The sequence below is a fragment of the Mobula hypostoma genome, chromosome 8, assembly GCF_963921235.1.
Source record: "Mobula hypostoma chromosome 8, sMobHyp1.1, whole genome shotgun sequence".
NCBI classification, from domain to species: domain Eukaryota; kingdom Metazoa; phylum Chordata; class Chondrichthyes; order Myliobatiformes; family Myliobatidae; genus Mobula; species Mobula hypostoma.
Window position 1 is genome coordinate 62,329,849 of NC_086104.1, and position 14,500 is coordinate 62,344,348.

At 39.9% G+C, this 14,500-nt stretch overlaps 1 protein-coding gene across 10 annotated transcripts in view; it reads right to left on the minus strand.

Moving 5' to 3' along the window:
- usp34 (ubiquitin specific peptidase 34) overlaps window positions 1-14,500 on the minus strand; it is a 292,582-nt gene that overhangs the window by 190,474 nt on the left and 87,608 nt on the right. For all 10 annotated transcript variants that reach the window (XM_063055969.1, XM_063055963.1, XM_063055961.1 and 7 more), the window contains 2 exons: window positions 5,369-5,499; window positions 2,644-3,254 (listed from right to left, as the gene is read on the minus strand). In XM_063055969.1, coding sequence (XP_062912039.1) covers window positions 2,644-3,254; window positions 5,369-5,499 — 742 coding nt within the window. The remainder of the gene's footprint in view (window positions 1-2,643; window positions 3,255-5,368; window positions 5,500-14,500) is intronic.

Sequence of the window (14,500 nt, forward strand, 5' to 3'; positions counted from 1 at the left end):
GATGGCAAGGCAAAGAACCCTTGATTCCGAGAGAGATGGTTAATTTAGTCAAGAAGTAAAAGTATATACAAGATTTAGGAAGCTAAAATCAAACACAGCCCTTGAGGATTATATAAAAGTCAAAAAAGAACTCAAAAAGAGAATTAGGTGAGCCAAGAGAGGCAACAAAAAGTCTTTGGCAAGTAGGATTAAACAGAATCCAAAAGCATAATATACATACATCAAGAGCAAGAGGATAACTAGGGAGAGGGCAGGACCACTCAAAGTGTAAAGCAGGGAACTTTTGCTTGGAGACAGAGAATATGGGCAAGGTCCTAAATAAGTACCTTGCTTTGATATTTACAAAAGAAAAGGAAGTGCAGGATAGTGAGACCAGTGTGAAGTGTGCTGAAATACTAGGACAATTTTCAGATAAAGAAACAAAGCAGTGTTGGGTCTCTTGAAGAACATTAAGACAAGGTCTGATGGGATATACCTCAGGTTATTAAGAGAGCAACACCTTTATGTCTTCCCTAGTCACAAGTGAGGTCCCACAATATCTACAACAAGTTGATGTTGTTCAAGAAGGGAAATAGGGATAATCCTGGAAACTATAGACTGGTGAGTTTCATGTCAGTGGTAGGAAAGCTACTGGAAGGATTCTTAGAGATAGAATTTAAGAGCATTCGGAAAACCAAGGCTTTATGTAGAGGAAATCATGTTTGAGTTTTTCGAGGAGATGACAAGGGTAATCAACTATCAATGGTGTCTTCATGGATTTTAGTAAGGCATTTGACAAAATCCCACACAGTAGGTTCATCCAGAAGATTAAGATCCATGGAATCTAGGATGATTTAGCTATTTGGGTTCAGAATTAGCTTGTCGATAAATGACAGAAGGTAGTGGTTAATGGGTCTTATTCTGCCTGGAGGTCCATGATTGGTGGTGTTTAGTTGGGAACTTGACAATGATATATATAAATGCCTTAGATGGGTTAGTAAATTCGCTTGCAAACAATACAAAGATTGGTGCCATTGTGGATAGTGCAGAAATAGATCAGTTGTAAATATAAGTAGCGAAATGGCATATTTAATCTGGCCAAGTGTGAGGTGTTGCATTTTGGAATTGTAAGGGGGTTTCGACTTTTATGTTACTGCGGAGGCTAATTAAAATGGCGTCTTTGTTATGTTAATCTGGGGAATGCGGCTTTGTTGTGTTAAACACTGAGAAAGTTTGCGCTAACAGTTTGTTTTTGCTTTAGTGTGTGATAAGAGAGTGCTATTAACCAATTGGGATAGTTGTTATGGTTTTGGTGTATTTGAAGATACTGTATGCGCGGGGTTTTGGGGGAGAAGGCGGGAGAGCGAGACAGAGGATGGACGAGGTGCTGTGAGTCCGCTAACGGGGTCGGACCCCGAGCGGGACGTTCGGCGAGGAGACGGAGACGGACTCGTGTGGAGCGTCTGGTCGACCACCGTTGTTGGTCCCAGGCGGCCGGTCGAGGTGGTCCGAGAGGGTCGCAGGGTGAAGTAGAAGGTCCTTGAGCTCCAACGGTTTTGTGCACGAAGAGACTGAACTTTGATAAGTGTGGTGCCTTTTATTTTCCTTTTATCTTTTATTCTCTTTTAATTATATAGTTCCAGTAATATCTATAAACTGTAAATCATTTAATTGCATCTGGTGTATTGTCTGTTATTTGGGCGGGGTGGGGTACCTCACACAGCATCCACACAAACGAATTATCCAGTTTGGCGGGGCCGAGGCTGTTTCCCTAGACGACAGCAAGCCGAGCGACCCTGAGGGTGGCCAGGGGGGCTACAGAATATTATATGTAATGGGATAGTACACAGTTAATGGCAGGACTCTTGACAATGCGGATACAGAGGGATCTTGGAGTCCAAGTCTAAAGCTCTCTGAAAGTGGCTGCATAGGCTGATACAGGTGGTAAAGGCGGCATAAGGCATGTTTGCCATTGTTAGTTGAGGCACACAGTTCAAGAGTGATGTTGCAGTTTTATAAAACACTGGTTTGGAAAACTTCATTTGTTTCTTGTTGCCCTATTATAAGAAAGTTGCAGAGACTATGCAGAGGGTGCATAAGAGGTTTACCGGAATGCTGCTTGGATTAGAGGACATGAGGTATAAGCAGGGGTTAGACAAACTTGGGTTGTCATCTCTATAGTACTGGGGTCTGACGGGTCACCTGATAGGAGTTTATAAGATTGACGTAGATTGATTAAAAAGCTGGTATATTTCTCCATTCTAAAGGTCATGCATTTAAGGTGGGTGTGGGTGGGGGGGGCAAATTCAAAGAAGACATGCAAGGCAAGTTTTTTTACACACATACAGTGGTGGGTGCCTGGAATGTACTGATAAGGATGATAGCAGAGGTAAACACAATAGAGGTATTTAAAGGTATTTAGATAGGCATATGAATGTGCAGAGAATGGATGGCTTTTTTAGGCAGAAGGAATTTGCCTTGTCTGGCTTTTAATTGATCGTTCAAGTACTTCAGCACAAGAACGTAGCCTAAAGGGCCTGTTCCTATGTGGTATTGTTCAATGTGCGATATCTTTTTAGAATTAAATAAAAACCTACAACAATCATCTTAAATTTATTATTTAGCAATTAGAGACCAAAACTAAACCTTAAGAGTGAAACTTACCCATCATGATGATGATGCTGCTGACCAATGAAACGTCTGCAGTTAAATATTTCATTTCCAATTGCCTCTCCTAAGAAATCTCCAGTGCGAGTAATGCAAGAATCCTGAGAACCTTGTGATATGTGCACAGTATTTATTTCCCCTGTCATATCACGTTCATTGTCCTCAGGATGTGAGCAAGTATCAAGAAGTCGAATTCGATTCTCTCCTGATGGAACTGTATCAGAGTTATAAGCAATATCCTTGCCCGATCCACTATTAGGTCTATCGCATTCTGTTCCACCAGGTGATTCTGACATACAAATTCCTGGCTGTGACTCTGCACTCAGAGTTCGTAACTCAGGATTCCTGCTCTCATTCTGGGGGCTCTCAACTCCATCATCATCATCATCGTCATCATCATCATCTTCTTCTTCTTCTTCTTTTAGGACTTCACTATCTGCCATATCCTCAGAGCGGACTTCACTTCCTGGACTTCCAGCTGACTGACTCGCATGGCTTGAATTCACTTCATTACTAGAACCATCACTGTGCCCACTGCTACTGCCAGGCCCACTACTGGCATCTTCACCACTATTAGCAGTCTCATCAGAACTTCCTTGCATAGATTCCTAGGGGGGAAAATAAGATTTTATTTATTAGTCATTGAAATAATCTAATTTTATTTGTGTTTTTAAAAATTCAGTGGATGCTTATAACTCTAAAAAACAATACTTTAAATTTTGCCAAACTTATTTTTGAAAATGTTATTACTCACAACACAAGAACTGTATCTTAGAAAAAGTGAATGCTGATTGTTGTTGCTCTTTGCATTTATTTATTTGTTTAAAATAATATGCCATTGAACCTTAATGATAATTTTCTATCTCATTAATTGAAACTCAATAAATTAAAACCATAAAGTCAACAAATGGCAGAATACTCAGCCAACCACAATATGTAGCTTGTGCCCATAGGATGTCATGGTCACTTCAAATGACCAAGACAGGCATGTCTGCAGGAAGAATCTTCAGCAACAACAGTTTAAACTCCAGTTTGTGGAGCTTGGGCAGCAGTTCCAGTCACTGTGAGACAGCAATGAGGCTGAGAAACTTATAGATTTGGTGACCCTGCAGGTAAAGAAATTTTGTGCAGTGGGAAGGAAGCTGTTCCTGAATAGTTGAGTTTGGGTCTTCAGGCTCCTGTACCTCTTCCCTGATGGCAGTAACAGGAAAAGGGCATGTCCAACATAGTGAGGGTCCTTAATAATAGAATTCTCCGAGTTTTCTCAATTTTGGACACCAGTCAAAGGGAATGCAGCCAGAGCTGGGAACATGCAAGCACAACTGCTTCAAACGCATAGGAGAAGAGCAGGGTGAGTGGGAAAGCAATAGTGACAAGGGTCTCAATATAGATGGAGGCAAACAGGCATTACTATGGTCATCGATAAGACTCAAGGATGGAATGTGGCCTCACCGATTCTAAAGTCAAGGATATCACCAAACAGCTACACAGCTTTCTGAAGAGGGAAAGCGAAAGACTGTGGTCATGGTCCTCTTCAGAACTAATTGTGTTGGTAGAAAGAAAGATGAATGCCTGCAGCCAGAGTCCAGAGAGCTTGAAAAGAGAGTAAAAAAAAACAGGCTCGACAGCTGTCTGACCCACCATGGGTGCCGCATGTTGCTGAGTAGCAAGTGGGAGAAAGTGCCTGCGTGGCCAGAGATAAAGTGTATGCAAAGATTACAGATTCCTTAGAAATTACAATAGTATCTCTGTGAAATGGGCCATTTACAAGTCTGATGGGCTACAGCTCAACAAGAATCAATATCTTTGTAGTGGAGGGAGTTGTACATGCTGTTAGTGATGGGAGAGTGGTGGAAAGCTAAGTGTAGAAACAGAAAGGAGATAGGGTAACCTTAAAATAGATGATAGGGGCTCTGGTGCTAGTGTATTTAGGAAGGCAAAGTGAAAGATAGGCAATAGTAAAGGGCAGTGACAGTGCAATGATACTCAGAATCCGTCAGGATGGAGTATTGCATAATGTATGAAAAGGGGAGTTTATCTACTTTGTAAAGTAGAATGTACATGCAAATTATTTTTTGAAATAAAGGAGAAGACAAAATGTTTTAGTTCCAAGTTATCTGAGGGTCTTGTATATGGAACACAAAAAAAAGTTAGCATACATGCACAATAAGTAATTAGGAATATTAATAGAATATTTGCCATTAATGGATGAGTTTGGAACAGAAAAACAGGGATACTTTGACACTACTTTATATGGAACTACTGAGACAATAAATGAAGTACTGCATAGTTTTGGTCTCCATATTTAAGGAAGCATCTGTTTGCAATGGAGACAGGGAAGAAAATCCACTGATTCCTGTATGAAACACCAAGCAGATGGGGCCTATCCACGTCAAAAAATGAGAGGTAGCCTTATTGAAACATGATATTTTGACAAGGTGGAAGTGAGAGAATACTTCCTCTAACTAGGGATATCTTAAACTAAGGAACATATTTTCAGAATGAAGGACTGCTGATTTCAGACAGTGATATTTACATACTTAAGAGTTGTGAGTATTTGAATTTTGGAGAATTGCAGAGGGAACCATGAAATATATCTGAAATGTAGGGAGCCAAGGAAAGTGGTTATAAAAGAGCAGTTTAACAATACCACCATGTTCGGCCAAACCTGACTACCAATCTTGTTTTTCTACTAAATTTTCTTGGATTTTAAAGTGCATACCTCTGTATCTGAGAGGCGCTGTTGTCCACGCTTTGCCCTGTTCATCATTTGCTCATCCATTTCAATGTCACTGCCACCACTATGATGAGTGTCACTGTTGTCACTACTCTGTGGACTAGCTGCAGGCGATCCTGTAAAATTTTCGTATGTTGTTAAAATGAATTAAAATCAATTAACAAACACTTTGAATTATCTTACTGCTTACTAACATTATATTCCCTCTTACTTTCAATCTTTTTTATTGATTTAAAAGACATTATATTCCCTCTAATTTTGCTTTTAGCCAATGGCTCCTTCATACATGTTAAATCAGCAACTGAAAAATGATACAGAAAATGTTTTGAGATAATCTGCAGTTCTTTCAGCTAACAGAAAAAATACAAGCTACAAAATATACTTTCTATATATAAAATGCACATAATTATGTCTTCTGATACTTAGAAGCTAGCCTAAAATTCACAAGATGCCCAAGCAGATATCATTATTTATCACAGTATCACACCAATACCTTGTGTACCAGGGGCAATAAAGTTAGATCATTTGCTCCATCCTTTTAAGTTGTTCTTATTTCAGAATGGTACTCTGGCTACAAATTGCCTAATCACATCAGCATATTTTGTCTTCTGTAATAGGACAATTGTAGTTCTTAAAAGGGCAGTAGGCAATGCATGATGGGAGGTAAGAATTTACATCTCATCGGGGACAAAACAGGGATCTTGCGGTGAAAATGAATTTGCAGACAGAATCAAAAGAAACAAGAAAAAATGGAACTTCAAGCTTGGGTGTGAAGGGAGAGGAGGGGAGAAAGCAGTGGAGGAAAATGCCATAATAGTAACTCCTCTTCTAGTTTTCAAAGTGCCAGATAGGGCAACAAAATTAACTCCATGGGTTTCACTGCATACAAAGAAAAAAATCTGCAGAAGCTGGGTTTCATTGCATTATTTGAGTACCTTAGAGTAGTCTAATATTAAATATTAGATGTGCTGTGGATAATGAAGGAGGCAACAGGGTTATTAAAATCCATATTTTTGAAGTTCTTTATTTTCCCTGTAATTTTCCATTATGCATTTTCAGCAGGTTCTTTTGTTTTGTCAATGTAGGAAGGAACCATAAACTAGATTAATTTTGCTCATCAGAATAATAGATACAGAAAATGTTAGAAAGACCTGGTTAGTTAGAAAGATCAAGAAGCAACTATGGAGGGGAAAAAAAGCAACATTAACATTTCAGTCAAAGATCCTTTCTGAGAACTGGTAAAGAGTTTCATTTACTTTATTCAGCTCCTGAAATAGTATGTGTGGAAAGAGAAGAGATTGCATTTCTATTTCAGAACTCCAGCATCTGCAGTAATTTTTTTAAAAAATTTTATTAAAACAATGTAAAAAACTAAAAGTAGACATCAAAAAATATATATTTCAAGTTTTTCATTTTTTCAAAGGGATCAATAAGCTGCATGAACTTACACCTTTTATAACCTTTTCTTGAACAAGAATGAACATTTTGATAACGTGATTATTACTTTTTCATTTAGTTTTCTATGTTACGAGTAACCCAAAAGCACCTAAATAGCAACACTTTGTGGTTTGCTGCGTTTGTTCATGGGCAAGTGCATTTTCTCTTTCTATCTTCCTTTCTCATTTTTCTTAGTTAATTTATATTGATCTAAATTAAAACTGAACAGTCTGAGAACCTTTATTCCGCAATGACTATGTTTCATTCTGGTTAAAAAGTAAAAGGCCCCCATGTATCGAAACGTGACACCTGAATTCTGAATTGGAATTTTGAGAAATCGTTTCGGAACAAATTAAGTGTATTCTAAAAAAAAACTATCTTCCTTCATAAGAATGTTAACTTTCCTGGAGTTAACAATATTAGTGTCCAATGTTCTGATTTATTTTGGATCTTTAAGGTAGCCTATGAGGTTTTTTTGTTAAAAGCATGTCCAAAGTCTATTTATTGTGATTATGTTCGCAAACTATTGACTGAAGTGTTGCCAGTGTGAGAAATAAACCAGTCCAACCAAGCCATCATTTCTTCAAGTTGCTTAATTTTTAAATTTTTTATTAGTGCCATTTTGCCAGACGACTATGAGATTTTCTTGGTCTGCATGAGTTACTGTCAGTATTTAATTGAGAATTTAAGGAATGAAGCATGTAATTTTCTGACTTATTTAAAAGGGCCAAGGGAAAGGAAATTACATCAGCATTCAGTCCATAGCACATGTTTTGAAGCAGCTAACAATGCAAATGATAAACAGCTCCTCACTTGAAGAACCAATAAACTTCTGTCGTGGCTGACAAGGGAAGTAATAGACAGTATAAAAATAAAAGAGAAGAAGTATAACATAGCAAAGATGAGTGGGAAGCTGGAGGATTGGGAAACTTTTAAAGAGCAACAGAAGGTAACTAAAAAGGCAATACGCGGAGAAAAAATGAGGTACGAAGGTAAACTAGCCAAGAATATACAGGACGATAGTAAAAGCTTCTTCAGGTATGTGAAAAGGAAAAAAATACTTAATAGCAAAATTGGGCCCTTGAAGACAGAAACGGGTGAATTTATTATGGGGAACAAGGAAATGGCAGAAGAGTTGAACAGGTACTTTGGATCTGTCTTCACTAGGGAAGACACAAACAATCTCCCAGATATAATAGTGGCCAAAGGACCTAGGGTAATAGATGAACTGAAGGAAATTTATATTAGGCAGGAAATGGTGTTGGATAGACTGCTGGGTCTGAAGACTGATAAGTCCCCGGGACCTGATGGTCTGCATCCCAGGATACTTGAGGAGGTGGCTTTAGAAATCGTGGACGCATTGGTAATCATTTTCCAATGTTCTATAGATTCAGGATCAGTTCCTGTGGATTGGAGGGTGGCTAATGTTGTCCCTCTCTTCAAGAAGGGAGGAAGAGAGAAAACAGGGAATTATAGACTGGTTAGCCTGACGTCGGTGGTGGGAAAGATGCTGGAGTCAATTATAAAAGATGAAATTATGACACATCTGAATAGCAGTAACAGGATCGGTCCGAGTCAGCATGGATTTACGAAGGGGAAATCGTGCTTGACTAACCTTCTGGAATTTTTTGAGGATTTAACTATGAAAATGGACAAGGGAGAGCCAGTGGATGTAGTGTACCTGGACTTTCAGAAAGCCTTTGATAAAGTCCCACGTAGGAGATTAGTGGGCAAAATTAGGGCACATGGTACTGGGGCAGAGTACTGACATAGATTGAAAATTAGCTGGCTGACAGAAAACAAAGAGTAGCGATTAACGGGTCCCTTTCAGAATAGCAGGCGGTGACCAGTGGACCAGGGGTACGGCAGGGTTCAGTGCTGGGACTGCAGCTGTTTACAATATATATTAATGATTTAGATGAGGGAATTAAAAGTAACATTAGTAAATTTGCAGATGACACAAAGCTGGGTAGCAGTGTGAAATGTGAGGAGGATATTATGAGAATACAGGGTGACTTGGACAGGCTGAGTGAGTGGGCAGATGCATGGCAGATGCAGTTTAATGTGGATAAATGTGAGGTTACTCACTTTGGTGGTAAGAACAGGAAGGCAGATTATTATCTAAATGGAGTCAAATTAGGAAAAGGGGAAGTACAACGAGATCTAGGTGTTCTTGTACATCAGTCACTGAAAGCAAGCATGCAAGTACAGCAGGCAGTGAAGAAAGCTAATGGCATGCTGGCCTTCATAACAAGGGGAATTGAGTATAAGAGCAAAGAGGTCCTTCTGCAGCTGTACAGGGCCCTGGTGAGACCACACCTGGAGTAGTGTGTGTAGTTTTGGTCTCCAAATTTGAGGAAGGACATTCTTGCTATTGAGGGAGTGCAGTGTAGGTTCACAAGGTTAATTCCCGGGATGGCGGGACTGTCATATGTTGAAAGATTGGAGCGACTGGGCTTGTATACTCTGGGAATTTAGAAGGTTGAGAGGGGATCTTATTGAAACATATAAGATTATTAAGGGATTGGACACGCTGGAGGCAAGAAGCATGTTCCCGCTGATGGGTGAGTCCAGAACCAGAGGCCACAATTTAAGAATAAGGGGTAGGCCATCTAGAACGGAGTTGAGGAAAAACTTTTTCACCCAGAGAGTGGTGGATATATGGAATGCTCTGTCCCAGAAGGCTGTGGAGGCCAAGTCTCTGGAATGCTTTCAAGGAAGAGATGGATAGAGCTCTTAAAGATAACAGAATCAAAGGTTATGGGGATAAGGCAGGAACTGGATACTGATTGTGGATGATCAGTCATGATCACAGTGAATGGCGGTGCTGGCTCGAAGGGCCGAAAGGCCTACTCCTATTGTCTATTGTCTATTTAGCTCTTGGGACAAAGTACACAAAAGTCCAGAAAGGGAGACTGAAAATCTGGTTGAGTGGTGCCATAACAACCTCTCTCTTAACGTTAGCAAAACCAAAGGATTGATCATCGATTACAGGAGGAAGAAGCCGGAGGTCCATGAGCTAATCCTCATTAGGGGAATAAAAGTGGAGAAGATCAGTAACTTTAAATTCCACAGAGATAATGTATTAGAGGATCTGTCCTGGACTTCAGTGTCATCACAAAGAAGGCACAACAGCACCTCTACTATCTAAGAAGTTTATGTAGATTTGGCACGTCATCTAAAACTTTCACAAGCTTCCCTAGACATACAGTGGAGAGTGTCCTTACTGGTTGCATCATGATCTGGTATGGAAGTTCAGGACTGAAAACGGCTTCAGAAAGTGGTGCACACATCCAGATCCATCACAGGTAAAGCTGTCCCCACCACTGTATACATTTACATGGAGCACTGCCACAAGAAAGCAGTATCCATCATCATCCCCAACATAAAGTCAATGTCCACTTCTCGCTACTAGCAAATGGGTATGAGGTACAGAAGCCTTAAGTCCCAACACCACCAGGTTAAGAACAGTTATCACCTAACATCAATCAGGCTTCTGAACTAGCATAGGTAATTTTAATTACCACTACTCTGAACTGATTCTATTATCTACAGACTCATTTTCAAGGTTTCTTTTTACAACTTACTGTCTTCAGTATCATTTTCATTTGTACAGTTTGACTTCTTTTGCACATTGGTTGTTTGCCAGCCTTTGTTTATATATAGTTTTCATAAATTATATTGTATTTCTTTTCCTGTAAATGCCTGCAAGAAAATATATCTCAAGGTGGCTTATGGCAACATCTATGTACTTTAATAATAAATTTACTTTGAACTTCAATTAAACTCAGGGGAGTAAAACAATGTGAAAAAAGAGGAAAATATTGCTTCATCACAGTACAGGACTGTTGTAAACACAAAATACTCTGCAGATGCTGGGGTCAAAGCAACAAGCACAATACGCTGGAGGAACTCAGCAGGTCAGGCATACATGGCCTCTTCTACTGCCATGAGGCCAAACTCAGGTTGAAGGAGCAACACCTAATATACTGTCTGGGTAGTCTCCAGCCCCTTGGCATGAACACTGAGTTCTCCAACTTCCGGTAATTCCCTCCCTCTCCCTTCCCCCATCCCAGTTTCATTCTGCCCCCTCCTCCAGCTGCCTATCACCTCCCTCATGATTCCGCTTCCTTCTACTACCCATTGTGTTTTCCCCTATTCCTTCTTCACCTTTCCTGCCTATCCCCTCCCTGCTTCCCCTCCCCCACCCCTTTATCTTTCCCCTTACTGGTTTTTCACCTGGCACCTACCAGCCTTCTCCTGCCCCCCTCCCCCCACCTTCTTTATAGGGCCCTTGCCCCTTCTCTCTTCAGTCCTGACGAAGGGTCTCAGCCCGAAACATTAACTGTCCGTTTCCACGGATGCTGCCCGACCTGCTGAGTTCCTCCAGTGTGTTGTGTGTGTTGCAGAGGACTGTTATAACTGTTTGCCACTAACACTGGGACCTGGTATTATATGTACCAAAATGAGGGGTTGAAAACCCTTTTGCAATGGTCACTCAAAATTGAAAAGTGACCTGACTAGAATCCCAAAAACTATGTCACCACATTGGTGTACTACACCTCTGAACCAATTAATTTAAACATAGAAATCTCTCCCAAGATTAGAATCATTCCCATTTATTGGTATAGTCCAGCTTAGGATCCTCATTTTGTTATTGCTCACAACATACAGCACCCAATGTGCAAAAAAAACATTGTATGTCATTGAAGTACAAAGGAAATTATGGGAAATTAGTAAAAATGGAATTGGAAACGTTAAAAAAATCATGAGAGGATAGCTTAAACAAATTGTGGTATGCTTTGAATTTATGTTTAGGTAAATATGTTTCTGTCCTATCTTATAGCTTTAATTGGTATAAAATAATGTTTTATGAGCTTGTTACAGCAACTGTAATCAGTACTCACTTTAGTATTAACATTTTGTAATATGGCAAAAAGTCAAAAATAATACTAGCAGCAAAATATATGCTGAAGCAGGAATATGGTTGATGTCTACACACTGTAAAGATCATATAGCAACACTGTTATGAGCTGGAACAGTGACATCTGAAACAGACAGATAATCAGAAACAAAGCATTAATTACATCTTTAAGGAATGTACTAATGAAGGATGATTCTCAAAATAAGTGAATAAGCAATTAGAGTCCAATGAAGAAATTAAAGGCTTTGTTGGAGCAAGAATACTCGAGGCAGACTTTGAGACTAGTTTCATAAAATTCTTAGTTTGAGAAAGACAGAACAGGGCAGCATTATTCAAGGAATCATATAACAGCATGAAGGGCTAATGATTTTACATTAGCCCTTTGTTGAAGTGGCTAATAAAGGATTCATGTAAAATTATTAAAATTTCATGCTTGTTATATATGTCTTTACTTTATCTATACCTTTCCAATTCCTTAATGACAGATCAATAACATCATGAAGCATCAACAGCAATTGGACAACAGCTCCAAAGGAGTGTACCTTTCCTATGCAACTATATCTCAGACTTCGACAATGCAAATTCAGAACTTGCTCAGTATCAGATGCCACCACAGCCATCATTCCACTTTATCACTATCCATATGGAAGACTTACCAGTCAGACCCAGATTCAGTTAGAAGACTTCATAAATAAAAGAGTATAATCACAGTAGAGGTTCTCCAACTCACAATGTTATACCAGCCTTCTAACCTACTCCAAGATCTAGCTAACCATCCCTCCCACATAATCTATTCATAATAGAGATTACCTGCCTCAAAAGGAGGACGAAAAATATTCCAGCAGTGAGCTTATACATTAAACTGGTTGAGGTCGACCTATCACTGAGGCTACACCTGGCCAAAGACCACCTGAGAGCTCTATACCTGGCCCAATTGTGGGTGGGTGGGAAGCACAGTCAACAGATTAGATGCTTCATGATTCAGGCTATATAATCTAATGTACGGGAAGCTATGGATTTCATTAAACAAAGCATTAAGAGCTTTTTAATATTTGTTTTAACTTACTGATCTAATCTACTTTGATACTCTTGGAACATCTTTTTTTATTTAAAGCAAAAACCAATTTATTCTGTTTAAATATAAAAACTGTTAATTAGCACTTGCAAACTTCATATCTGTTCATGTAGATTCTTAATTTTTAGAAAAGAAAATGTTCAAAATTTTCAGAATCTTTCTGTGGAATTCTATTTTTTTTCATTTTTACCTCAATTTTATTGCATAGCATAGAAATTAAAATCAGGAGAAACTAAACTATGGAAGCTACCTGCTTAATTAGTTTTCACTGGCCCACTACACCCCAGTCACTAACCATACCTTTTCATCTATTCCTTTCTATCTCATGTACATGCCTAATCAGTCCTTACATTTCTGCTATTAAACTCAACTTTTCCATGTCATAGCAAATCTATATTCTACTGTGGATAAAAAAGCTTCTCCTGAATTTATCTCTGAATTGATTAGACTACTGAAAAGACCACTGTTTCTGTTGCCTGTATCAATAAAAATTGCAGTCTTTGTTTCAGAAAGAATGTGCAAACATCCTGAGATGTCAAACATAGAAAGAAATTTTAAACAATGATGAAGTTGTAAAGATTTTAACAGCTATGCTCCAGAGATTTCTTTGGCAAGGACTCTCCACCCCTCACTGATGACCTCTTCTCCAGTCTTCAACACTCCTCCTCTTCCTGGACACCCCACTCTAATCTTCTGCCTACTCAGGATCTTTTCATTGCTAACTGCCAACAGGACATCAACCATCTCGACCTCAAAACTCCTCTCCCAAATTCCAACCTCACTCTTTCCGAACACTCTGCTCTCCATTCCCTTCGCACAAATCCCAACCTCACCATCAAAACCCGCAGTTAAGTGGGGTGCTGTAGTAGTCTGACAGGCTAACCTCTACCTTGTTGAGGCCCAGGCACTCTCAGACATCTTTGCTTACTTACCCCTCAAACAGGACCCCACTAAGGAGCACCAGGCCAATGTCTCCCACGCCATCACTGACCTTATTAGTTTTGGGGATCTCCCATCCACTGCCACACACCTCATAATCCACACACACCCTGCACTTCCCCTTTCCACCTCCTACCCAAGATCCACAAACCTGCCTCTCCAGGTAGACTCATTGTTTCTGCTTGTTCCTGTCCCATTGAACTTGTATCTACATATCCTGACTTATTTTATTCCCCCCTAGTTCAGTCCCTTCTTACCTACATCAATGACTTCACACACTCTGGACCTATTCAATGATTTCAAGCTCCCGCCCCCCCTCCCCCCTCCCCATATCATCTTATTTTCACTATGGATGTCCAGTCCCTACACACCTCTATTCCCCATCAGGAAGGCCTCAAAGGTCTCCATTTCTTTCTCTACACTAAACCCAACCAGTTCTCCTCCTCCTCCTCCTGCTGTCATCACGCTTAGTAACTTCGCCTCTGGCTCCTCCCAGTTTCTTCAAACAAAAGGTGCAGCCATGGGCACTTGCTTGGGTCCCAGTTATGACTGCCTGTTTGTCATCCCCCACTTTTCCCATGCTACATCAATGACTTCAATGCTGCTGCTTTCTGTACAAATGCTGAGCTCGTTGACCTCATCAACGTACCTCAAATTTACCTGGCCCATTTCCGACACCTCCCTCTCCTTTCTCAATCTCTCTGTCTCCATCTCTGGAGACATCTTATCTACTGATGTCCAC